The sequence below is a fragment of the Phoca vitulina genome, unplaced genomic scaffold (genome assembly GCF_004348235.1).
Source record: "Phoca vitulina isolate PV1807 unplaced genomic scaffold, GSC_HSeal_1.0 scaffold16, whole genome shotgun sequence".
In the NCBI taxonomy this organism is placed as follows: Eukaryota; Metazoa; Chordata; class Mammalia; order Carnivora; family Phocidae; genus Phoca; species Phoca vitulina.
The window spans coordinates 6638657-6666490 of NW_022589719.1; the positions used below are offsets into that span (position 1 = coordinate 6638657).

At 36.5% G+C, this 27834-nt stretch overlaps 2 protein-coding genes across 2 annotated transcripts in view; both read left to right on the forward strand.

Moving 5' to 3' along the window:
* ANO3 (anoctamin 3) overlaps positions 1-27834 on the forward strand; it is a 272078-nt gene that overhangs the window by 139612 nt on the left and 104632 nt on the right. The window contains exons 5-7 of the mRNA XM_032413849.1: positions 28-186; positions 17369-17469; positions 25438-25482. Of these exons, the coding sequence (XP_032269740.1) occupies positions 28-186; positions 17369-17469; positions 25438-25482 (305 nt within the window). The remainder of the gene's footprint in view (positions 1-27; positions 187-17368; positions 17470-25437; positions 25483-27834) is intronic.
* Positions 4714-8354, forward strand: LOC116638143 (gem-associated protein 4-like). Its single transcript, XM_032413850.1, has 2 exons — positions 4714-7970; positions 8059-8354. The coding sequence occupies exons 1-2, from the start codon at positions 4991-4993 to the stop codon at positions 8244-8246; spliced, it is 3168 nt and encodes a 1055-aa protein (XP_032269741.1). The 5' UTR covers positions 4714-4990; the 3' UTR covers positions 8247-8354.

The window sequence follows — 27834 nt, forward strand, 5'->3', positions numbered from 1 at the left end:
TATTAACAACCATTGCTCTATTTGCAGAATGACATGAATTACATAGCATCCAGTGGACTTCTATTCAAAGATGGCAAAAAACGGATTGATTACATCCTGGTTTACAGGAAGTCAAATATACAATATGACAAAAGAAACACATTTGAAAAGAACCTCAGAGCAGAAGGCCTGATGTTGGAAAAGGAGGTAGGTGCTTTAATAACACTAGTTATGTGATGTAATGGGCTAGAAGGGATATAATCTCTTATGTTTTAGCATGGGAAGTGTATATAGCACATGTCTCTATAAAATGTATAGTTATTTTCTCCCAAATGTAAAAGAAATACGTACGTACAGTCCCACTTAAATGTGTATTCATTTTTTACTTATACATTTCCGTAAATTTAAATATTTTTCAAAGGGCATAACTATTTTTACAATTTCACAAATTGAAGAAGAAATGATTATACCTATATAAAGTACAAAACCTACGAAAAGAAAAATGCTGAAAGAAAAGAATGCCAAGTCATTAATGTCGGGTTTCAATATTGGAACTATAAATGAGTTCCTTCTCAATCCTTTTTTTTTCCTAAAGCTTTTATTTTTTTTTCAGACCTTATTTTTTAGGGCTGTTTTAGGATCATGGCAAAACTGAGAGGAAGATAGAGAGATTTCCCATATAGCTCCTGCCCCCACATATTATCTCCCATTATCAACATCTCTGTACCAGAATGGTAACTTTGTTACAATTAATGAACCTACACGGACTCATTATTATCATCCAGAGTCCAGTAGTGTTCACTCTTGATGTTGTACATGATATGGGTTTGGGCAAATGTACAATAACACGAATAACATGTATCTACCCTATGGTATCATGCAAGTATTTTCACTGCCCTAAAAATCCTATGTGTTCTGCCTGTGCATCTCTCCGCCACCCTCAACTCCTGGCACCCACTGATCTTCTTACTGTCTCCATAGTTTTACCTTTTCCAGAATGTCGTATAGTGGAATCGTACAATTTGTAGCCTTTTCAGGCTTGACGTCTTTCACTGAGTTATATGCACTTAAGGTTGCTCCATGTCTTTTCATGGCTTTATAGATAATTTCATTTTAGTGCTGAATACTATTTCATTATCTAGATGTACCACAGTTTGTTTATTCACTTACCTACTGAAGGACATCTTTGTGGCTTCCAGGTTTTGATAGTTATGAATAAGGCTGCTTTAAACATCCTTGTGCAGGTTTTTGTGTGGACATAAGTTTTTGACTTCTTTGGGTAAATACCAAGGAGTGAATTGCTGGATCATGTGGTAAGAGTATGTTCATTTTTGTAAGAAACCTTCAAACTGTCTTCCCAAGTGGCTTACCATTTTGAAATCCCACCAGCAATGAATGAGAGTTCCCATTGCTCCAATTCCTCACCAGCACTTGCTGTTGCCAGTATTCTGGATATTGGCCATTCTAGTAGGTGGATGGAGGTAGCTCATTTTTTAATTTGCATTTTCCTGACACATGATGTACAGCATCTTTTCATGTGCTTATTTGCCATCTATATATTTTGTTTGGTGGGGTTTCTGTTAAGGCCCTTGAGTTGTTTGTTTTCTTATTGTTGAGTTTTAAGAATTCTTTATATATTTGGGAATAACAGTTCTTTATCAGATGTGTTTTTTGCAAATATTTCCTTTCAGTCTGTTACTTGTTTTCTCATTTCTTTTGACACTGTCTCTCACAGATCAGAAGTTTTTAATTTTAAGCAAGTCCAGCTTATCAATTTTTTTCACGGACTGTACTCTTGGTGTTATATTTTTTTTTTAATATTTTATTTATTTGACAGAGAGAGACACAGCGAGAGAGGGAACACAAGCAGGGGGAGTGGGAGAGGGAGAAGCAGGCTTTCCGCGGAGCAGGGAGCCCGATGTGGGGCTCGATCCCAGGACCCTGGGATCATGACCTGAGCCGAAGGCAGACGCTTAACGACTGAGCCACCCAGGCGCCCCTTGGTGTTATATTTTTAAAAGCACCCTCAAGTCATATAAATTGTCTCTTATTTTGTCTTTTGAGAGTTGTATAGTTTTGTGTTTTACATTTAGATCTTGATCTATTTTTAGCTAATTATCATGAAGGGTGTAAGGTCTGTGTCTAGCTTTATTTATTTAGTTAGTTTTTACATGTGGTTGTCCAGTTGTTCCAGCATCATGTGTTTAAAAAACTGTTTTTGCTCCATTGTTTGACCTTTGATCCTTTGCAAAAGATCAGTTGACTTTCATAAGTCAAGTTGATATTTATGTGGGTCTATTTCCAGGCTCACTATTCTGTTCCATTTATCTACTTGTCTATTTATTCACTAATACCACTACTGCAGCTTTATAGTAGGTCTTGAAGTCGGGTAATGCCAATCCTCCAAATTTGTTCTTCTCCTTCAAAATCGTATTGGCTATTTTGTGTCTTTTTCTTCTCCATAATCTTTGTCAGTATCCACAAAATAACTTGTTGAAATTTTGATTGGCATTGCATAAATCTATAGATCAAGTTGAGAAGAACTGACATCTTGACAATATTGAGTCTTCCTATCCATGAACATGAAATCTCTCTCCATTTATTTGGTTCTTCTTTGATCTCATTAAGTAGAATTTTGTAGTTGTCCTCATGTAGATCTTGTACATGTTTTCTTAGACTTATACCTAAGTAATTAGATCTTTGTGGTGCTAATGTAAATTGTACTGTGTTCTTAATTTCAAATTCCACTGTTCATTGCTGAAAGAAAGCAATTAACTTTTGTATATTAACCTTTCATCTTAAAAAATCCTGTTGTAATTGTTTATTAGTTACAGGATTTGTTTTTGTTGTTATTGTTGATTTGTTTGAAATTTTTACATTCTATGTCATCTGACTATGTAATCTGAGAACAAAAGAGTTTTCTTTATTCCTCCCCAATCTGTGTACCATTTTTGTTCTTTTTATACCACACTGTATTTGCCAGTGCTTCCAGTATAATGTTGAAAAGAAGCGGTTCCTGATCTTAGTAAGGAAGCTTCTAGTTTCTTACCATTAAGTATGTTAGCTGTAGGTGTTTTGTAACTATTCTGTATTAAGTTGAGGAAGTTCAACTCTATTGCTAGTTTACTTAGAGTTTTTAATCATGAATGGGTGTTGGATTTTGTCAAGTGCTTTTTATGCATCTATTAATATGATCATATGATTTTTCCTTTTCAGCCTGTTGATATGATGGATCACATCAGTTGATTTTCAAATGTTGAAACAGCCTTGCATACTTAACACAGATCCCAATTGGTTGTGGTATATAATTCTTTTTATACATTGTTAAATTCTATTTCCTAATATTTTGTTAAAAATTTTAGCATGTTTGTTCATGACAGATACTGGTCTGTAGTTTTTGTTTTTGTTTTTCTTGGAGTGCCTTTGTATGATTTGTATGTACGCTGGTAATAGCGTAGTGGTGGCCTCATAGGATGAGTTAAGAAGTTTCCCCTCCACTTCTATGCTCTGAAAGACATTATAGAAAAGTGCACAATTTCTTTCTTAAATGTTTGGTAGAAACCATTGGTGTACCTATCTGGGAGTGGTGCTTTTTTTTTGGAAAGTTTTTAATTAATGATTCAGTTTCTTTAATAGATATAGGCCCATTCAGATTGTGTACTTTTTGTATGTGAGTTTTGGCAGATTGTGTCTTTAAAGAAACTGGCCCATTTCATCTAAGTTATCATATGTTAGCATAGAATTAACCATAGTATTCCTTTATTAACCTTTTAATTTCCATGGGATCTATAGTCAAGTCCCCTCTTTCATTTCTGATACTCGTAATTTGTGTCTTCTCTCTGTTTTTCTTAGTAGGCTGTCTAGAGGCTTATTGATTTATTGATCTATTCAGAGAACAGAAAGTTTCATCAATTTTTCTGTTGTCTTTTTCTGTTTTCAATTTTACTGGTTTATGCACTAAATCTTTTTTTATTGAAGTATTGTTGACATAATGTTATAGTATGTTCTAATTCTTGTTCTTCTACTTATTTTGAATTTAATTTGCTCTTTTTTTTCTAGTTTCTTAAGGTAGAAACTGAGATTATTGACTTTAAATCTTTCTTCTTTTTTTAATACATGCAGTCAATGCTATAAATTTACCCCTAAGCACAGCTTTCACTGTATTTAAAGTTTAAATAGTTTAAATTTTTATAAGTTGTGTCTTCACTTTCACATAGTACAAAAATATTTTTTTTCTCTGGAGATTTCATCTTTGCCCTATGTGTCATTTGGAAGTGTGTTATTAATCTACACATATTTTGAGATTTTCCAGTTATCTTTCTGTAATTGACTTCTAGTTTAATTGCACTGTGGTCTGAGAGCAGTCATTGTAATATGATTTCTATTCCTTTAAATTTGTTAAGATGTGTTTTATGGCCCAGAATATAATCTATCTTCTTGAATCATCCATGTGAATTTTAGAAAAATGTGTATTCTGCTGTAAATGAAGTAATTTATAGATGTCAATTATATCTACTTGATCAATGGTGTTGTTGAGTTCAACTATTTCCTTACCGGTTTTCTGTCTGTTGGGTCTGTCTATTTCTGATAGAGGAGTGTTGAAGTCTCCATCTGTGATAGTGGATTCATTTGTTTCTTCTTGCAGTTCTATCAGTTTTTGCCTCACACAGTTTGACATTCTTATTAGGTGCATACACATTAAAGATTATTATGTCTTCTTGGAGAATTGGCTCCTTTATCATTATGTGGTGCCCTTCTTTATCCCTGACAACTTTTTTTCCTTGAATGCTTTTTTAAAAGTGCTCTTTTAAAGAATGTTATTCTTTCTAGTGAAACAATAAAACTATCAATGCTCATTAGAAAAATAGAGAGGAGATAAATAGAAAGGAGATAAAAGCATATCTTTCATACACCTTTTATCAAAACAAAAACAAAAACAAAAACCTCTTGCTGTTTCAGTTAAACCTCTAAGGTCTTAAAAAACACACATTAGGCCCCCAGCATCGCCGCCATGGACCTAGGACCCGTGAATATCTGTGAGGAAATGACTATTCTGCATGGGGTCTTTTTGCTCGCGGAACAGCTGTTCCACCCCAAAGCACTGACGGAATTGAAAAAGTCTGACTGGGAACGCGTTGGGCAGCCCATTGTGGAGGCCCTAAGGGAGATCTCTGCCACAGCATGCTGCCAGCCCTTTGCCTGGAAGAAGAAAGCTCTGATCATCATCTGGGCCAAGATTCTTCAGCCCTACTCCGTAACCCCTTCAGATGCTGACACTCGGTGGCAGGAAAATGTGTTCTTCTCAGTAGGCAACATGATCCCTACCATCAATCACACGGTCCTTTTTGAGCTGCTCAAGTCGCTGGAAGCTTCTGGACTCTTTATCCAGCTCCTGATGGCCCTGCCCACCACTATCTGCCATGCAGAACTAGAGAGCTTTTTGGAGCACATGTCTGTTGACACGTCTTCAAAGGATGTGGCCTTTTTCCTCAGTGTCTGTTGGGAAATGATGAAGCACAAAGGCAATCAGCAGGACCCCCTGCTCTCCCAGTTTAGAACAATGGCCCATAAGTATTTGTTCTCTTCAGAGGAGTTCTCCCACCCTCCAAAGAGGTTTAAGTCAGACCCAGATGTATGTCCCACTCTGCCCCTGTTGGCCATGCTGCTCACTGGGCTGAAGCAAATCCAAAATAGAATCCTGTGCCCAGGAATGAAGTGCGGTGCATTAGCCAACTTGGCAGACATGCTGATGGTGTTTGCCCTGATGGAGGACGACCCCCAGGAAGTATCTGCAATCATGTATCTGGACAAACTGGCCACGGTGATCTCTGTGTGGAATTCGGACACCCAGAACCCATATCACCAACGGGCACTGGCAGAGAAGGTAAAGGAGGCCGAGCGGGACATCAGCCTGACCTCCCTGGCCAAGCTTCCAAGCGAGACGATCTTCATCAGGTTTGAGTTCCTGTGCAGCCTGCTGCGGGAGTGGGGGGAGGGGCTGCAGGCCATGCTCACCGGCAGCCAGGGGACAAGCTATGACAGCTACCGGCTATGTGACAGCCTGACGTCCTTCAGCCAGAACTTGAAGCTCTACCTGGATTCTACCAGCTTGTCCAAGGAAGAGAGGCAGGTGGTCTCGGAGCTGGCAGAGTATGTTGGGGACTTCCTGAGGAAAACCACCAAGGTGCTGAAGAACAAGGGCTTTGAGAAGGACATCACCGCCTCAATTGCCATGGCCATTATTGAGCAGCAGTTGGACCGGCACATGGAAATGTGCTACATTTTTGCTTCTGAGAAGTGGGCCTTCTCAGACGAGTGGCTTGCCTGCCTGGTTAATAACTGGGCCCTCTTCCGAGAGCCAGACTTGGTGTTAAAGCTGCTGGAAACAGTGATGGAAGTCACCATGACAGACAGAGCCATCCCTGAATCTCAGATCAGACAAGTGATCAGCTTGATTCTAGACTGCTATGCAGACCTCTCGCTGCCAGATAAAAATAAAGTCCTCTCAGGCACCCTGCTCTCCTGGGGGCAGAAGGGTCTCTCTGATAAGTTGATGGCTTACTTGAACTGGTTTCAGGAGGACCTCAATACAACTTTTAACCAGCTCGCACAGAGTGCCTCTGAACAGGGCTTAGCTAAAGCTGTAGTTTCTGTGGCCCACCTGGTAATATTGCACCCGGAGATCACTGTGAAGAAAATGTGCAGCATGGCTGTGGTCAGTCTTGGCACTCACAAGTTCCTGGCTCAGATTCTCACTGCCTTCCCCGCCCTTAGGTTCATAGAAGAGCAGGGTCCAGATCCATCCACTACTTTTGTGGTGTCATGCCTCAAAGAAACCGTCTGGACAAAGTTCTCTACACCCAAGGAAGAAAAGCAATTTTTGGAGCTCCTGGGCTGCCTAATGAATCCTGTGAAGTCCCAAGGTATCCCGGTTGCTGTTCTTCTTGGGCCAGATGAGGTGCTAAAGGAGTTCGTCCTGCCTTTCTTGATGCTAGATGTCAAAGAGGTGGACCTCGGTTTGAAGATCTTCATCCAGACTCTTGAAGCAAATGCGTGTTTAAAGGAATACTGGCTCCAGACCTGCTCTCCGTTCCCCCTCATCTTCAGCTTGTGCCAGCTCCTGGATTGCTTCAGCAAATACTGGCAGCTCCCCAAGGAGAAACGGTGCCTCTCTTTGGATGGGAAGGATCTGGTGATCCATATCCTGGAGATCCTCTGTGAGATTATATTGGCTAATGCTGAGACCTTGTCCCCAGACACCTGGATCAAGTCCCTGTCTTGGCTCCACCGGAAGATGGAGCAGCTTGACTGGACGGTGCACCTGAGAATGAAGAACCTCTTTGAGGGCCACTTCAAGTGTGAGGTGCCAGCCATGCTTTCTGAGATCTGTAAGCTTTCTGAGGATGAGTGGACCTCCCAAGCCCACCCTGGGTACGGTCCAGGCACAAGGCTTCTTGCCTGGATGGAGTGCTGCTACATCTCCAGCAGCATCTCTGAGCAGATGCTGTCCCTCTTGGTGGTAGATGTGGGCAACCCTAAGGAGGTCAAATTGTTCAGCAAGGGCTTTCTGGTGGCCCTGGTACAAGTCATGCCTTGGTGCAGCCCCCAAGAGTGGCAGTACCTTTACCAGTTGACCAGGAGACTGTTGGAGAAACAACTCCTGCACATCCCGTATAACCTGGAATATATTCAGTTTGTTCCTCTGCTCAATCTGAAGCCCTTTGCCCAGGAGCTCCAGCTCTCCGTACTCTTCCTGAGAGCTTTCCAGTTTCTCTGCAGCCAGAGTTGTTGTAATTGGCTTTCTATGGAAGGCTGGAGCCATGTAGTCAGACTTCTCTGTAACAGTCTGACCGGTCTCCTGGACTCCGTTAGGTTGATACAGTCAGTTGGCCCTTGGGCTCAAGAACAGGACCTGACCCAGGAGACCCTGTTTTTTTACACCCAGGTATTCTGTCATGTTCTGCACATTATGGCCATGCTCTACCAAGAATACCCAGGTATTCTGTCATATTCTGCACATTATGGCCATGCTCTACCAAGAATACCCAGGTATTCTGTCATGTTCTGCACATTATGGCCATGCTCCACCACTCTATGTTTTGGCCTTGGAAATCCTCACCTGCTACGAAACCCTGAGCAAGGCCAACCCTTCTGGTAGCTCCTTGCTCCAGAAGGTAAATGAGCAGTGCTTCTTGAAGTCCATCACTGAGAACATTAGCCCTGAGGAACGGCGCCAAACCCTGCTGCAGAAGATCAGCAACTTCTGATCTTTGTACTTCAGAGAACGGCTGGGCCCCGACTTAGTGGGGTCTATAGGGGCTTGAGCTGAGAAACACAAGCTTTTCAGTTATGTGAAATTGTACACAAGCTAAAAAAGTATATGGCAATAACTGTAAAGAAAATAGTTTCTTAGGTGTTTGTAACATATAAATTATAAAATTCTCGTTTGAGTTTCAAAAAATAAAAACACACACATTAAACATGTATTTATCACATTATAGAAAGTAAAAAATCTAATGTGAAAAATTTAAAGTATAAAAATGTACAAAATAAGAAGTCAAAATTTACATCTACTGTCTCCCAAATCATGTCCTTTTCTTTATTAATAGCCCTGTTAATACCTTGATTTTATTCTGCTAGGTGTCCCTCAAGGTATTTTCTAGTATATATAAATATGTACACATTTTTTAGAAAAAAGCAGTCATTTTATACATACTATTCTACTACTCAAATCTGTCATTTAATAATACATTATGAATATCTTAAATTGTCATTATATTTTGATCCAACTCATCTTTTTTATGAGGTGTATAGTATTACAACTTGGGGATTTAATTAGCCATTCCCTTATTCAGAGAAAAATTTTAAATTAAGTATTTGAGGGGCCCCTAAATTACTACAAGTGTGATTCAGCTACTTTTCTAAAAAATGAGAGAGACAAGGTGAAAAAATGTTGATGATTTCTTTGATTAAATATCTAGATAATTTGCTAGTAAATGTTATCAGTGGAATAAAGTGCTCACGGGTACTTACATATGATATTGGAGCCCCACCCCTCTTTTTTTCCACAGGAGAGCTCCTGTGATTAGTCTTCTAAGAAACACACATTAGGAAATACTGAATTATAATGAGGTGGCCCTAGAAAATTGATGTATTTATATTTATTAATACTTTTTAAATATATATAAAATAACAGTACAGTGCCTTGATTCTTTATAAGGTAAGGATTTAGTCACATACTGTGTCTAGTGTTATAGAATTGGGCAAGTTGAATTTTGGTCTCAATTTCTATTGACTCCTTTAATTGTGTTTCCCTTTTTATGTCTCTTCTGGGAATTTTAACCCAGAATACCCAGATCACTGGACTAATTCAACCAATAAGTACTTATTACCAAAGTCTTATGAACTCAGTCTTGTGATAAGATTTTATTTCCCCATGATTTCTCCTCCATACAATTAATCATTTCCTCATCTGTTCCCAGAGCAATTTATACATATATCCTATTATAATATTGGTAGTTATTTTGCTTACATATCTCCAAATATTTATTAATTCAGCAAATAATCTTAACAGGTACTACTCAAGCTGTTGGGGATCCAATGAGTAAAGTAGACCTCATCCCTGCCTTCACTGAATTTACACTACATAGGAGTCAGTCTTTCATAATCTCAAACTGTGATAAGTGACCTAAAAGAAAAATAAATGATGCTAGAATGATTTATATCAAGGGCAGTGATCTAGTCTGGAGGGTGAGGGAAGACTAGAGGAAAGGAAGAAGTGAAATTAAAGAAATAAACTTTGAATTAAAGTTTGAAAATGGATAGTACCTAAAATAAGTCAAATAAAAGGGCTAGATGTGGTTTTCAGTACTGACTGCACATTCTAATCACCTGGGGATCTCTTAATCTATTAATGACAAATCCCATCATAATAGGAATCAATTGAATATCATGACGGTAGTGGGAGGAAGGACACTGGCATTTTTTAGTACCAGAATAAAAGGGTACTAGATGAGTATGGAAAGAATCATGAGGGCTAAATAATTATGCCTAGTAGAGTAAGACTTTTGATGATTTTCTTAAGAAAAATGAGAAACTATTGAATAATTTTAAGCAGGGCAGTATCATGACCCTATTTGTTTTCTAAGAAGATACCTTGGAATCCTCAAAAGAGGATAGATTTAAAGAGCAGGACTGGATGTACAGATATCATGGATGGCATTAGAGAGGGAGAGAAAGATATAGATTTGATAAATATTTAAGTTAAATTGTAGATACTTGGTGATTTGGTTACAATAGGAAAAGAAAGGAAGATCTCAAGGATAATTTAGGATTGTGGCTTGAGCAATTTCTTTATTCATTCAAGGAGCATTAATGAAGTACCTATTATATGCTACATTCTGGGGATAAATGGGAATTAAGATAAAAATGGGCAATGTTCTCATGGGAAGAGAGAAGCCATAAGTAGACAAGAAAAAATGCATAATGAGGAATGCCATGCAATTATTAAAACAGAATAATGTATTAAAGTTTTTTTAAAGCTTTATTTTAGAGAGAGAGAGCTAGCACGTGTTCACACATGTGGGGTGAGGGGCAGAGAGAGAGGAAGGGAGAGAATCTCAGGCAGACTCCCCGCTGAGCATGCAGTCTAACAAGGGGCTTGATCTTATACCCATGGAGATCATGATCTGAGCCGAGATCAAGAGTAAGATGCTTAACCAACTGAGCCACCCAGGTGCCCCTAAAACAGAATAACTTATATGGGAATGTGGCTAGGTAGTTATGTTAGCATGTGTGATCTGAAAGAAAGTGATGTAAAGGAAAAGGAGTCCATCATGGGAAGATAAAGGGACAGAATACTATTGGCAGAAGGAAGAGCTGGTAGAAAACTACTTTTGACAAGAAGAGAGCTAATTTGGGGAGAAAGTGGGATGAGATTATGGGAATAAAGATCATAAGCTAGTAATTGAGGGACCTTTGAGAAATACAAGTAGGAAATGTTTGAAATCTGTGTTAGAGCCCAATGAGGAGTGTGAACTGAGGGTAAGTGCTTTAGTCTTTAGAATATAGATGGTAATATAAGCCATGTATTAGGATGAAACCACGAGAGAAAAGACAAGAAAATGAATCTAAGAGTGAGCTTGTAAAAGGTAGGAGAAGAGAGTAGACATTTGAAGGATTTGGAGGTAGGTGGAAGAGGCAGAGGAAGAGTCTCAGGGAAAAGTGGTTAACAGGGTAAAATACTGCTGAGCAGACCAGTAAGATAAGAAGGAGGCCTGTTCCATTGGAGGTTGTAGAAATCTTTGGTGAAAGCAATGAGAATCATCTCTCTGAAGAGATGGACATGCAAGCAAGATGGACATGGGTTGAAGAGTGACGAGGGAGTGGAAAAGCAAAAGCGACAGCAAATGTCGTCAGCACCCTGTGCGTGGGAGGATGAAGAGCAATAGCCAGAGAGGGGAAAGAGCTCTCATGAGGTTTCACTTCTCTCTTTCTTTCTTCTTATATGAGATGCTTAAATGATGATGGGGAAGATCCAGGAAAGAAGGGTGAAGGGAGGGAGGGAAGCGGAAGGGGAAGGAAAAGAAAGGGTTTGTGATATGAGGACAGAGAAAAGGAAATTGTGAACACGTCAGCAAGTATCCGACTTGTTAGCTGAAAAATAGGAATATCCCTTAGGGAACAAGTCCCCAGTTTTTAAATTTACATTCACCAGAGCTAAGCACTGAGTCTGGCAGACAGACAGGTTTCAAATCCTCATTATATCACATGTTCATATGGACAATTTCTAGATGATCACATCATCAGTAGATAGTGATTCATATTGGAAAGCCATATGAATGAATAGGTAGATGATCTGTTACTGTGTTTGTGTTCCAAGTACATTTCCAGATCATATGAGCAATTTGTCTTCTTCTTAGACTTACTCTCGTGAGCTACCACATTCTGTTTTCTTTCAGCTCTCTGCCACCAGCTCACAGAGAGTGACTTTGTAAAAACTCAATTTTTAAATTTCCTCTTCTCTCAAGAGTGAATGTTCTACTTCTTGGGAATTTTGGATGGAATAATTAAATAATAATGTGAAATGTGAAGGCGGTGGGTGTTTTGTTCCCTCCGAAAAGCCTGCCTTCATCAGAGCTAACAGAATAGCACCAGATTGGGAGCTTTTGATTCCAAGGGAGAAAGTAATCTTTTTCCTTGGCAACACCATCCCTTCACCAACCCCCTGCTCAGTAGCTGCGAGAAAATGAAACTACTTTTGTTTTGTTTTAAGTAAAGGTATAACAAAAGAGAAATTAAGTTGAGGAAGTTATAAAAGAAGACAGTTCATGCTGCTTGAAAAAGATCTATATATATTTAAAGTTAAGACATACAAAATTAGAAATGTTCTAGCTGTATGTACTCTTAGCTTGACATTTCACTCCTTGATGGTAGAATTAATGTAGAAACATCTTTCTAAAGCATCTCTTTTATTTAAGTGCATTAGATATTTTCACATCTTAAAGGTTGACAGGATTGAATTAATAATCAGTACTATGCCAGCTATTCATGATGCTAATTTGAATTTTGACATAGCACCTCTTCCAGAATAATTCTGGTTTATTTGCATTCTTGTTTCCATCATCTCTTGGTGAGGTACAAGTTACATAGAACATGTACTTAAAATAAGTTAACTCACTCATTCATCCATTCAACAAATGTTTAGTGAGTGACTACTGTGTGCCCAGCATAGAACTCGGTGTTTGGTATACAAAAATAAATAAAAGCCATGGCTTTTTTATTCTTTCATGGCACTTACATAAATAAATAGATTCACTTATTAGAAGATAATAAATACTACAGGGAAAAGAATAGACATGGTGAGAAAGATGGGGCAAGGACAGGCAAGTCGTAGCAAGTGACCAAAGGATAAGAAGTAGAATGAGTGAGGGGTAAAGTAGTAGGAGAGGGTGGTTAGCAAGATATTGAGCTTGAGATTGCGTAGGTCACTGAAAAACTCTTTGGCTTTCACTTTGAATGCAATAGGGTTCTGAGAAGTCATATGATCTGAGCTCTATTTTAAAGAATCACTCTGGCCATTATGCTATGAATAGATTATTGGGGGCAAGAATGTGAGCAAAGGCTTTGTTGGACAGCACGGTAGAAATCTAGGCCAGAGATGATGATGGCTTAGACCAGGGTGGGAGCTGTGCGGAAGTGGGGAGTGATCAACTCTGATTGTACATACTGTAAGATAAAACAAATCAGGACCCATCTGGTAGTACGAAACCCAAGCTCTCCAGCTGTGGAAGTTAAACCTTCCAAGACCTCTCCCAAAACATGTGTCACTCACACCTTCTTCATGTTACAACTGTACTCCGGAAACCAACATGCCTAAGCCTCAGTAACCATGATGCTCTGAGGGAAAATGAGATCTCTATTTACACTGGAATAAGGTCCAGCTCCTGAGAGACTGTTTTTTGTCCCAGGAGCTGTCTGTTCCACCATAGAGATTGCTGCTTTCAAACTCACATGGAACCATTGGAGGGAATGCGATGTTCAAACTTCAGTGCATTTCTCAAAGGCTTGTTATTCAGTCTTAAACCATTCTACATGTAGAATGTGTCAGTCTGGTATAGATTGGTTTTTGTCTGTGTCTAGACTCATTCATTTTCATAGAGGCCTCTCTTCCAGATTCTGAGGAAAATGAATACTAGATATGTTTTCTGTAATCCTGAGGGTATCATTTTCTCTCTCTTTATAACTGCTGAAAAAGAGCCCACCTCTCCCTAGGAGCAAGCAATAACATACAGGTATAGGACAATTTAAATACATGTAAAGGAAGAGACACCTCCCAAAGAGACTACAGTCTGTAGAAATACAGTTTTATTACAATTTATATCCAGTTTATATTACCAGAAAAATATTTAATTCTTCAGTCACTCCATTCAAGTCACTCTAGAGTTTTCCCCAAATGTAGGTTGTTACTGGTTTTATACTTGTATAACTCAAAAGTCCTATTATTGAAGGCTTATACAACCAAGGAATAAAGATGAATCTGGTAGCTAATTACTGAGAAAAAAAGACAAAGAGAGTGAGAGAGAAGGATTCTAGTGAAGCTTTGAAATTAGCCATTATTTAGGCTCGGGTCTGATTGAAGAAGCATGCTCTTGACAGAGAATGAACAATTCTGGATATCCTGTTATACTTGAGTAGTTTATATATCCAGTCTCTCATAATAATCCTAACAGCTCTGTGAGTTAAGATCATTGTCTCCATTTCTCAGGAGAGAGAGCAGGATCGGAGAGGTTAGGTAATTTCCCCAAGCTCACAAAACTAAGTACATGGTAAAGATGGAATTTGTACTTAAATTTTTGTGATTCCACACTTTATGTTCTGTCTACCATACCATGTGATTTCTTCTAAGTAGGCAGTTAGGATTGAAGAAATTTAAATTGTGCTTGGTAAGTAAAAAGGCAAGTTAGTGTAACACCAGCAGCCAACACTAAAATTTCAAAAGAAGGATCTTTGTTATCAATTTGAATATAAGAACTTTTGTATGACTAAAGCAGGAAAAACTATAATAAAACATGAAATTCTTCTTTCACTTGCCTCAGTGAAGGAGTCATTTAAATGCCTATGCTTTTTATGCTTTAGAAAGATTTTCTTGATTCTATCACTCCTACACAGAAACCTTTCTTTTTTTTTTTTTTTATTAAATTCAATTTAGTTAACATATAGTGTAGTACTAGTTTCAGGGGTAGAATTTAGTAATTCATTAGTTGCATATAACACCCAGTGCTCATTACATCAAGTGCCCTCCTTAATGCCCATCATCCAATTACCCCATCCCCCACCCACCTCCCCTCCAGCAACCCTCCGTTTGTTCCCTATAGTTAAGAGTCTCTTTTGGTTTGCCTCCCTTTCTATTTTTATCTTATTATATTTTTCCTTCCCTTCCCCAATGTTCATCTGTTTTGTTTCTTCAATTCCACATGTGAGTGAAATCATATGGTATTTGTCTTTCTCTGACTGATTTATTTCACTTAGCATAATACCCTCCAGTTCCATCCATGTCATTGCAAATGGCAAGATTTCATTCTTTCTGATGGCTGGGTAGTATTCCATTGTGTATATATATACCACATCTTCTTTATCCATTCGTCTTTCGATGGACATCTGGGCTCTTTCCATAGTTTGGCTATTGTGGACATTGCTGCTATAAACATTGGGGTGCATGTACCCCTTCAAATCACTATTTTTGTATCCTTTGGATAAATACCTAGTGGCTGCACAGAAACCTACAGCCAAGTCTGTAATAGTTGCTAAAAAGAAGCCAGAGATAACATTATAATTGTTCTCCTTTCCCTCTCTAGCTAGGTAAAAAAATACATAGTTGTTTAAATGAATTAATCTCATTTTAAAAAATTCTACACATTATTTTCTCAATCATAGCTGATATGTATGACCTTGGTCTAAATTCAAAGGCCTGTTGATATTTAACACATACTATGTCTTCTTCTGCCACTGTCAATTTTATTCCCACATTCTTTACCTGTAATTTAAAACAAACATATTTGAAGTAGGAAAGCTCTCTGGAAATTATACTTATGTGAAAACATCTTTTGCTATTTTTCCCATGACGATTTGCAAAATAGAGGTACCTCAATAAACTATCAGGAAGAAAATAACCCATGGTCCAAAATTTTGAAAATTTAGTTTACTTTTCTCACCTTCTTGGATATTTTTAGCAAGTATACACATATTAAAGTGTCTCATAAGTTCTCTAGTGAGAAACTCAAAATTTTTTGACCGTGGAATATCTTGCCTCTTTTTTCATAGTACTCCGTGGAATAAACTTTAGCAAATGCTGGTCTGTGGAGGTGCCTGTCCTATGGCAATGATTCCCTCTATATCTGAGTATCAGCCAGATGATTGCCCCGTGGTTTTCTAATAATACTGTTCTAAAATATTGGCGATACAAATTTGAAATATTGTTCTGGCAAACTTATGAAATGAGCCACACCTAAAATACAGGGCTTTGGGGCGCCTGGGTGGCTCAGATGGTTAAGCGTCTGCCTTCGGCTCAGGTCATGATCCCAGGGTCCTGGGATCGAGTCCCGCATCGGGCTCCCTGCTCAGTGCAGAGCCTGCTTCTCCTTCTCCCTCTGCCTCCCTCTCTCTCTCTCTCTGACTCTCATGAATAAATAAATAAAACATTAAAAAAATAAAATAAAATAAAATAAAATACAGGGCTTTATGAATGTATGGATATAAAACTGTGCAGTTTAATTATAAAATGCATGTGATTTTAAATTAAAATGATAAATTTCGTCCATACTTTTGAGCTTTTAGGATGGTTATGTTTCTCGAGAAGTTCCATCTAGCTGAAATTTAAATGAACAATGCCAACCAAATGCAGTCCAGCTTGTCTTAACCTGGCAGGCCTGCCTAAGTGGAGGCAAACACAGTTGTTCCTTTATGTATGTTCAGCATCTCTAATCACTTGAAGGATAAGGTCTGTGGAATTCACTGCTAGAATAGTCACGAACAACCTCCTTGCTGTGTGGGCCTCAGATAGTACAGGAACTTGAGAGAATAATTGTCTAGGCTTTTGAAAAAAATAGAATATGACCATGATTGATATGTAATGCCAAACTAGTCAATTATTTAGTTACCTATTTTAGACTAGTGGGCCACATCTAAGAATCCTAATAATTATCTGGTTCAAAAATGTAGCTGATTCTCTGTTAGTAATATGAACAAAATATTCAGAACAATGGAATCCAATTCTGGGAATTCTTAAGAATTAGAATTTTGTTAAAAGCCCCATAAATAATTTTGATGCACACTTAACTCTGCTTAAAAACCTTTTGTGTGGATACTTAAATTCTTCTGGACTAAATGGTTAAAGTAAGTGTGCAAATTTGACAGCTCTGTAAGGTCAAGGACCTGTATGATTTATAATCCATTTTTTCCCAGGATTTTCATAGGACCTAGCAGGTAGTAATTACTCAATAAAATATGCTAGAAGAATAAGTGAATGAATCAATGAATGACTAGTGGCAACTGTCAGTGTTTTCTGTTCCCTCTGAGCAGGATCATGATAAAGTTTCCAACAAAAATAACTTCAGATTCCTAACTGGTTCATGATTTTTCTGGTTGGGTATTCTGGATCTTGATAATAATCAATATAAGAAAAATCATTCTTATATTCAATGGCATCGTTACATTTTTATGAAGGTTTTCCTGTATTAAGAATTTTTATTCATATAAATCCCCCTTAAATCAGTGACAATGATTTATGTGGAGACAAGGTGACAGTGTTTTTTCTTTTCAAATCAAATTGTGACACAATATCATCAGCTCTGATTCTAAATAATGGTGACTGCCTTTCTATCCTTCGCAGCCAGCTGTTGCAAACCCTGATATCATGTTTATTAAAATTCATATTCCATGGGACACACTGTGCAAGTATGCGGAAAGGCTAAATATCAGGATGCCCTTCAGGTACTTTCAAATTTTACTTCATTCTATCTCAATGTATATTAAGATGAGTGTTTTTTGCAAAACTTTAGAGCAACAAATGTAACTCTTTCTACAGAGCTTTTTCTTCCAAATGTTAGAATATCTTGGACACTTTTTTTCCCTTCTAATATGTTTGTCAAATGTGATAAAACTTATGGTCCCTTGGATGTTTTATAACATTTCTAGGTGGACTGGCCTAGAGGGAGGGAAAAATGGTTGTTTTCAGAATTTAACTTAGTTTCCAAGATCAGTCTCAGTTCTTATTTCATATGGGTAGGTAAAAACTCTTACTGTTTTTGTGGAAGGCAGGAAGTGTGTGTAGCATCCATTCGTAAACAAATAGTGTTTCTCTTGGTATAGCAGTTAGCAAGAATCATTACTTGCAGTTCAACCGCATAATCTCTTAGTTCTGTCCTCAGTCCCAGAGGATACTTGGGAATGGGAGGCCTGCTCCATTCAAAGACTTTTCCATTCTTCCTACAGGCAAACGAAGTTTGAATAGACCTGAGCTTCCCTATATTGTGTATCTTGTGTTATATGCAGAATGTATCACTTCCTCCATGTGAAATTCAATAATGTTCCCACTATGTGCAAAGATACTATGCTTCTTTAGAGCTCAATGTGCTTCATCAGCAGATAAGAGCGTTTAAAAAGAGTAACAAGATACCAAGTAAAAGAGCCTCTAGATAATGAATATGAATGAACAGTAAGAGTACAATTCAAAAATACAGAGAAACATCTCAGACCTGGTAGCATGGAAGAGGCCAATTCTAGTAAGAGTGCTGACAAGTCTTATGGTTCCATGGCTTTCAAAATAAAATATGAGATAGTGGTCCCATCTTTTTAGTCATTTGAAACACCTCAGGCTTTGAAAGATGCAAACATAGCCATTGTCCACAAAACAGAAATTGATTAAACATTGGCAACTACTGAGGAATCTTACTGACAATATTAGAATTGGGTACCTAATTGGTTCATATTCAAACTTAGCTAAGAGTTTAAAAATTCTCTTTAAAAATGATATTTAAGAGATAAGCAAATAATACCTCAAAAAGCTTGGCAAAGAATAATAACAAATTGTAAAGCAAAAGATGATAAGGGAAAGAAAAGTCTAATTTCTACAACATCTTATACAAATGATAGTTACCTAAGAGAACCTGAAGTTTGTAGGTTTCTATAAAAGTTGGTTCCTGAAAGAAACAAATAAGGGCCTATGAGATGTTATTTGTGTTATGATTAGCTAGTGTGAGGTCTGCAAAGGACTGCTTTCAGTTCAAGTCATTGTACTGAGCTAATCTGGAGAGTACAGCTTGGTAAGTATATACTTGTCCTACTCTACATTTCTTAACTTCTGACGAATTCTTCCCTTTTGACACTATGTCACTTTCTAAAAAGTCTTGAAATACTTGCCTGGGACTTATTACAAGTTGATATTGGGAGAATATTTGCCATTTGCTCTATCTGATTTCTTCTTGTTTGGTTTGTACATATTCATGCTACATAAAATCATGCAGAATTAAAACAATGTGATATATTTTAACCTATGAAATTAGTAAAGAATTTTACAAATAGTTACATTCAAACATTGCACAGATATGGTAAATAATCAGATTTGTTTATTTATGGTTCAAGTTAAACTTCATAAAATATTCTGAAACTCAACTTGAAAATATTTTTTGTGAGCCTTAAAACTTTTTATACTCTCCATTTTTTATCTTAAGAATATAAATGAAAAATGTGTAAAAACATTCCCTGAAGTATTATTTACAATTGTGGAAAATGGAAATATCTTCTATATTTGACAGTAGAGGAGTAAATTAGAATACACTCTTGCAATGGAATATAATTCCATTTACAAAATGAATGGGTATAGGATTTCTTAACAATTGTAGGGAAATAGTAAATAATAAAATTTAAATTTTGTATACATTATGATTATAATTACTCACACAGTGTAATTCCAACAATATAAAATGCATAGAAATGAAATAGAAAATATAATAAACATATTTATTATATATTAATTATATGTTAACACACATATAAATGTAATAATATTATATATTAATTATATATTAATAATTGACCTATTAGTTAATATATTATAATTAATATATTTATTATTATATGTTATTATATATTAATTATTATATATTACTATAATAAAATATACTATGCTAAAAATGACTCCTCCTGATAGGTGAGATTGTGGGTACCTGTTATTTTATTTGTTTATATTGCAAAATTATCTACTTTTAACAAATTCGAATTTGACTACAGGATGTAAACATAGGATGAAAAGTATGACACTCAAGATGATGACCTGGTTTCTGATATCAGGATGAAATTGCTAAAAAATTTCTAAATTAATCTTAACTAATCAGGTGCCCTTATCTACCCCTTGTCCTGTGATTTCAACATTGTGTCTAAAAGGAGTTGTAATTGAATTCAAGCACAAAGTAATTTCCTTGTAGATCTAAAAGGAGAAAACCCTTAGAGTCTATCACAAAGTGTCCCATTTCTGTCGGTTTCAGCATTCAGGTTGAGTTCAGACTGAGTGAACATTGCGTCAAAACATCTCATCAGAAAGGCTGCATATGTCCCCCTAACCTCCTCTGGACTTTACACAAAACAGATGTTGGCCAGGAGTCCGGAAGATTTTGTTCCTTTTGTGCTGCACAAGGAAGGATTTGACACAATTTGACCTAGATCCCAGCAAAGACTCTCGTTCTTAAGGCTGCAGTTATACTTGCACTCAGAGAAAGAATAAGTTATGAATACAATGTCACTTAACATGTTTGCTTTACTCCAAGTATTGGACATTCAAAAAAAGATGTTTTTTATCAATTCACTTTCCAAATATGTTCATTCTGCCATAGTCTACAGGGAAAAAAATCTTATGAAGACAATGGCAGCACAGTTTACACTGTCATACTTTTCATATAGCTCTTTTCATCATCATGTCGGATTTTACTAGTTTTTAAAAATTGAAGGTCTGTTTGGAGAACATTGACCTCCTCTCTGTCCTTGCCCTTACTCTTACCTTTTCAGATGAATTTTGAGAAACTCAATGATAGAATAATCAGTACTCTCATAACTTTAATTTTTAAAGAATCTATACTGAATTTAATTCCTTTTGTTGTTTTTCTTAGAAGTTCCCTAAAAAACAGTTCCCTTGCCAGATTGTGAGTGTCCTCAGTTGGTATGAATTAGAGCTTAGGTCTCCAGGCTGTGTACCATGGTGTCTTGACCTAGGGTAGCTTTTGAAGAAGCTGTTCTCTTCAGAGAGATTTTTTTTTCTTTTTAAAAATGATACTCATTTTTTAAAATTTTCCTGGTACTATTGCATTTGAAAGGAGAGTGCTGATACATCTAAAGAAAGAACTATGAAAACCTTGAAATGTATGCAGTTACTATCTCTTCTTGATATTGTGGCCAAAATTTCTTCTTTTTTTAAAAAAAGATTTTATTTATTCGCTTGGGAGAGAGAGAGACAGACAGAGAGAGAGCATGAGCAGGAGAGAGGAGCAGAGGCAGAGGGAGAAGCAGACTCCCTGCTGAGTTGGGAGCCTGATGTGGGGCTCGATCCCAGCACCCTGGGATCATGACCTGAGCCAAAGGCAGACACTTAACCATCTGAGCCATCCAGGTGTGCCCGAAATTTCTTATTTATAAGATGTTTTTATTTTATTTTATTTAAGATTTATTTATTTGAGAGAGAGCACGCATGAGCAGGCAAGGGACAGAGGGAGAGGGAGAGAGAAAGAATCTCAAGCAGACTCCTGGCTGAGCGCAGAGCCTGATGTGGGGCTTGATCCCAAGACCCTGAGATCATGAGCTGAGCTGAAACCAAGAGTGAGACATTTAACCAACTGCACCACTGAGGTGCCCCCTTATAACATGTTTTTTTAAAACAATGTTTACAACTGCTGCATTACTAAAACTTGTGGAAAATGCCATTGAAATTCTCATGATTTAATAACATAAATATTAGAAAACATGTAACGTTTTCCAAAATGTATCAAAGGAATACTAGTTCCAGGTTCTTAAGAGAAAAATATCCTATGAGCAAATATGTTTCTGAATTTCTGAGTTAAACAGTAAGTTTATTTACTGTAGGTATTTTTAGAGAAGTGGTTCTCATTCTGCCTTTAGAGTGCATTACAATTACCTGGGATGCTTAGTAAACATGAGGTTCCCGGAGCCCTCCCATTCGGAGATTATGGCATACTAATTCTAGAACAGAAGGTATATACATTTTTAACAAGCATCCCACAGGATTCTGATGCAGATGGTAAAGAAATATTGTCTTAGCAATTTTAATATTTTAATAATTCTGACCATTTTTATACATTTCAAGAGTTGGTTATACAAAGCACCCTTTCCATTTGATGATAGGATTTTTTTTATATTAATATGTAGGTGTTCTTAGGAAAACAGTTTGACAAATACTGGAACACAGAGTTTTCTTGGAACATTTTCCTGATCAGTTTAAATAATAGATGTAACATTAAACCCTTAGTAACTAAGTTCTCATTTATTTATAAGGTACACATGAAATTTGGCATGGCCATTGCCTCATAAAAAGAGAATGCTATACAAGCATAAACTGAGTGGCAAAGTGTTTTTATGATGGCCGATTCAGTTTCCAATTGTCAACTGTTATCACATTTAAGAACATATATCCTGCCTTAAAATTAAAATATACAATAACAAAGAACTTAAATAGGGAAAAACACATATCTCTTTTTAGGACAAGAGTTTTTAAAAGATTTATGCATAAAAAAGCTTACACATGCTTGGCTATCCCACATATGTATTCAGCATTGAAACCTACATATTATATTTCACAAAGAAAAACTGCAAATTTATTCAGAAAAAATTATTAGTTGTAACTCTGCCATACAATAACGAGAAATCATTGTATGAACATGAATCTTGAGCATTTTATCTAAATTCTCTGCTTAAATGTATGTGTAGAACTTTATACACCTAAATTTTCTAGCTGTTTCCTTTTATGATTATTATTCCAAAGTAAATATGGCCTGCATATTAGACTTGATGTTTCAAAAACTACCCAAGAAAATTTCAGAGGATGGAAATAGTTCAAATTTTCTTATTTTTCTCCTATCAGCAAGGACTTAGCCTGTGTCTTCCACATTCCAGAAATATTAAGTTCTGCTTTCATTATTTTTCTTTTGATTCAAAGGTGGTTCCTATTCATTCTTACTCCTTTCACCCTTTCACAATAAAAGAGTCAAACATATTTTAAGATGATTCAGTCATCCCCTCGCTTCTCAGTTTGAGTTCCTTAATGGGATTCTTAATCTTCTCCCACAAATATTTTAAACATAGCAGATTGGGGGTGGGGGGAGAGATTTTTAAACCATTAAGAACAATCTTTTTATCACAATTGGGATTAAACTTAGATCATGTTTTTATGCAAAGGACACTTCACTCAAAAATAAAATAACATAGAAACAGGCATCCCAACATATGAAATAGGTAAGAGTGGAGCAGTTCTTCCTGACAAGGTGGGGACCCAGGGTTCCACCCATGTGACTGCCTATCTCCCTTGGCCCTGCAGGCATCTGCACTTGTGACCACATGGCTGTGTGAAACACTGGCTTGGAAACAGTGGTTCACATCGTTATTTCCTTACAGTTTTGAGTGGTTGTTGTAAATAGGTGGGTAGGGAGATAGGGAGATAGATGTTGCCTTGATGCAAGGTGTAAAATCGTAGAATCTTTCAAATGAAAAATTAGGGGAAAAGTCATCACAGGCAGTTCGCTAAGATATTGCAAAGACAGAAAGAAATCTCACCCTTTAATAGAGCCAAACAGGTAAGCAATAACCAATCTTCAAGTAAGAGGACTCAACAGCACTAATTGTCACACATAGTTCATCCTAGATTTGACTGATAATTAGTGCGGGTTAATTGGGAAAAGTGAGTCTCTTCATTTTTATTTGCTTTTATAATATTAGTCTAAAAAGTATATATATTCATCCTTTATTACTTTCCTCCTTTGTTTTTCCTTACTGTTCCCAGAATATTTCAAAGATTATAAATGTTTATGAGAAATTTCAAACTAGCAGCAATAAAGATAAATGGAGAATAGTGTTAAATCTAAATGTCCCCTTGCTTTTCTAATATTCCTTACCATATCTATGGTTGATAATTATAACTTTTATCTCCTCTACATAACATCCCTAGATTTTTTGTGCTAAAAATTATTTTAAGCTAATTTCTACATTTGTAGGTTTAAAAAATAATACCTCATTTAGCAAATGTTTATTAAATGCAAAGTGGTCTCAGGCACTGAAGGAAATAAATGCAACTATAAATTAAACAAAGGCTCATTCATTTATTCATCAGCCATCTGATCACTTACTATTTATCAAACAGTGTGCCAAGTATACAGCAGGCATACAAAGTCAAATGAAATAAAACTACTATCTTCAAGAGGCCCAATGTCCTATAGAAGATAGTCCATGATCAGTTATATAATGATGATTAAATAGTGCAAGACAGTCTGTGTAGAGGAAGTTCAGAGAAAAGATGGCTTGTATTCCAATGGGAAATGAATTATGTATGCACACAAATTTCTGTATATTTGAAAAAATGAAGGGGGAAGATATTTAAATGAGTTTAGGATAGACATGGCAAGCCTTGAAGTTCCATATTTGAATTTAGTGTTGCGGTATGGCAGAGACAACTGAAAAAATATCTTTTTTAGCAATATGACTAGTGTTTGCAATGAAATATAGTAGTTCAGGTTTTCAAGTTTTCTAAGTAGTTAGTAACACAGTTAGGACCAAATATTGATTATCCTGATTCAGCTCTGCTTTCTAGATGCCACAGAGGGAAGAATTTACTGATCCTCTGAAATAGGTTTTGGTGGGCAGGGATAAAAAGGCATTTTAGAAGACCTAAACCATGAGATTTCTGAGCTCCAAAATGAGGCTATGGTACGAATCTTTTAGGAGATGAATTAACCTCTGTCACGAACTTCTAGAGTCTCTAAAATCAGACATGCTTCACACCTACTTGAAACACTCAATGTTGTTCATCCATTGTGTTTCATCCAAAAACCCTAGAGTCAGTGGTAAGACCCCTCATTATCTGTGCCTTGTTCATCATCCCTGCCAGCTTTTTTATCACTATACTCAACTTGCAACTTATACTCCAGAGACTACCAAAGTAGTTGCAGTGTCCTGAATCTTTAAATATTTGGTGTTGCTCCTATAGCCATTTCATATGCTGCTACCTCTGTCAAGAATACCATGTCCTAAGTACTTTATTCAGAGGACGATTCCCACTCATGCCTCAAGATTCAACACAGATAATACATGCTCTGGGAAGTTTTTCCTGACTCCTTTCTCCTTCGTGTACAAAAACTAATTGAGATCCCTTCCTAGGTACTTCCATAGCACTCTCTGTTTTCCTGCATTATCACAATTTATTATAACCATCACTTGTCTCCTCAACTATAAAGGAAGCTCTTTGAGGATAGATGCCCTCTTTTTCTCTACATTTTTAATGGTTATACCTTAACATAGCTCACAGAATAACTATTTATTACATATGTGTTTAGATGGATAGAAATATAAATGGGTGGATGGATGGATGGATGGATGGATGACTTCATATAAGCAAATGATCTGTTAATATGCATTGGGTAGCAGAAGACAGACTCAAAAAATGGAATTAAAAATCAAGTATTCAAAAGTGATCTATTGATTTATCAAAGTTTTTTGTTATTAGTAACTTCCAGTCTGAAATTAAGACAGTGTACATTCAGAATTCTTACTATTATATTGGCTTATTTCATGTCTTTCTTAGGTGTGTGGAAGTTGGAGGGTTAATATACTCAATATGATCAAATGTTGTCACTCACTGGTTTCTCTTTTTTCACATGACTGTCTTCATCTGTTTCTATTATTTTTCAGGAAAAAATGCTATTACACTGACCGGAGGAACAAATCAATGGGCAGGTCAGTGGGTGATGCATAATTTGTTTACAACTGATTTGTCATTTGGGAAAAAGAAATAAAAAGAAACATTCGATTACCCATATCAGCAGTTGTAAATTTTAGGAAGAAAAACTTTGTTGATTTGTTCAAAGATTTCCAAAATGACTTACGCCAAACTTAACAATGTTTAAAATTAGATAATCCCTTTTTTTCTATTTACCATTGCCATTCCTGCAATCTTCTTTTTTCTTTTTAAGATTTTATTTATTTATTTGTCAGGGAGAGAGAGCACAAGCAGGGGCAGAGGCAGAGACAGAGGGAGAAGCAGGCTTCCCGCTGAGCAAGGAGCCCGATGCGGGGCTCGATCCCATGACCCAGGGATCATGACCTGAGCCAAAGGCAGATGCTTAACCGACTGAGCCACTCAAGTGTCCCTGCAATCCTTTTTTGATATAATGTTGTGTCAGGAGGATTTTAATTGCAAGTTAGCATCTCAGGAGATTTTAATTTAAAAAATAGTTATAAAATCAGGATTGATGGGCAAATGATGACCCACTAGAGTAATAGAAGAACAGACGTGGCAGAAACCTTCTGGATCATTCAGTCCAAATCTCTTGTTTGACAGAGGTGGTCAAAGAGAGACCAGCCTCCAGAGTGATGAAGTGGTTTACCAAAGCCACATAGCATCTTTTGAATTCCAGGCCTGCTCTCACCAGCTGAGCTGCCTGTCTTATCCTAATATTGAAAACAAACTTTTTTTCAAGAGCTTCATCTCAAAACTTCTCTTTACCTACTGTGGTAACAGTAGCTATGACAAAGGAATTTATCAAACCACAACCGTGAGACAGGAGAAGCTCTCCCACCTGAATCACCTTGGCCCTGTTTTCACTGAGGAGAATGAACTTCCATTCAATGGGTGCTAAAAACAAAAGGCTTCTTATACTTGGCTCTTTTTCTGCTCATTGCAAAAGAATCAGTTAGTGAAAGCAAAATATGATAGAGTACACTCTATTGAATAATGCTGCAGGATGTTAAAGCCAGAACGACACAAAACTGGAATCATATAGTGTGAACATCAGAACATTTTAGGAAAGGATTCCATAAATCAAGTTTCTTTACCAGAGAAAGTGGCTAAATATAATTTAGAACTTTAAGAAAAATTTTCATTTTAGGAGAGAGAATGTTCGTCTCTCTTAAACATTAAATTTAGATATGGTGGGAATAGGTAACAAAAAAAGTAAATAATGGGGGGGACTTGAAGTTAGAATGAATATTAAAGGAATTAGTACTTAAAAGTCTCTTTAAAATACTAAAATTATTAATGCTCCTCAGCCAGGTCAGATTTTTCTTTTTGTTGGGTTAACATGCTCAGATTTAAAATGAACTTTTATCATTCCCCTTGTGCATATTTGGTCCTAGTCGTATAGCAAATTTCCAAAATTATTTTTATATAATAATGTAAAAGTCATTGGAAATAAAATATATGAATTTACAACTGCAGAGGGTTTTGTTTTTCTCTGCATGTGCCTGCATTATGTTTGATGTGTTGATAAAATGTCTTTGGGTTAGGTTCAGTGTGCTCTATAGAATTAGTGAGATTTTGCTACTATATAATTAGTGGGTTTTCTGATAAACAAGCATCTTTCTTTCAGAGACTAGCAGAAGGGTAAAATCCTGTATATTAAAATAGCAACAAATTTCTATGTTATATTATGTAATTTAGCTTAGAGTGCACTTGTGTTTGGAATGCATGATAAACGTGTATACTAAATTCTAAAGAAAACATTTTTAATAGTGGAAAAAATGTGGGTTTTTTTCTATTTTGGTCAAACTTAAAAATAAACTAGAAAAATAAATACTATATTATGTATCATAATATGTTTTATTATCTTTTGTGTTTATTATTTTCTGTTTAATTTCATGAAATGAAAATTCAGTTATATGTTTCAAATAATTATTAAAATACCTTAAACATTACTACAGCCTACCTCTTTTTTTTTTAAATTTTTTATTGGTATGTTAATCACCATACATTACATCATTAGTTTTTGATGTAGTGTTCCATGATTCATTGTTTGTGTCATGTCCATCGACAGATGAATGGATAAAGAAGATGTGGTATATATATACAGCCTAGCTCTTTACAATTTACTTATTACAAATAGTTTTCTTTGTTCCTTGACTTTTTGGATGCATATGGGAAAGATAACAAATACATAGGAAGGGCATTTATAAATGACATATTAAACTGAGAAAAAGGATGTCATATTATTTGCTTGAGTTTAGACTTTCACTTAGGGAAATGACTGATTTTGATTTTTTTTTTTAAACTTTAACTTTGGAGAAAAAGTTTAAGTGTCCCCCGCTCCCCCC

Coding starts and splice junctions, on each gene's coding strand:
- LOC116638143 (XM_032413850.1), top strand. CDS start 4,991: ATGGACCTAGGACCCGTGAATATCTGTGAGGAAATGACTATTCTGCAT. Junction 7,971..8,058: donor GGCCATGCTCTACCAAGAAT/ACCCAGGTATTC, acceptor CACATTATGGCC/ATGCTCCACCACTCTATGTT.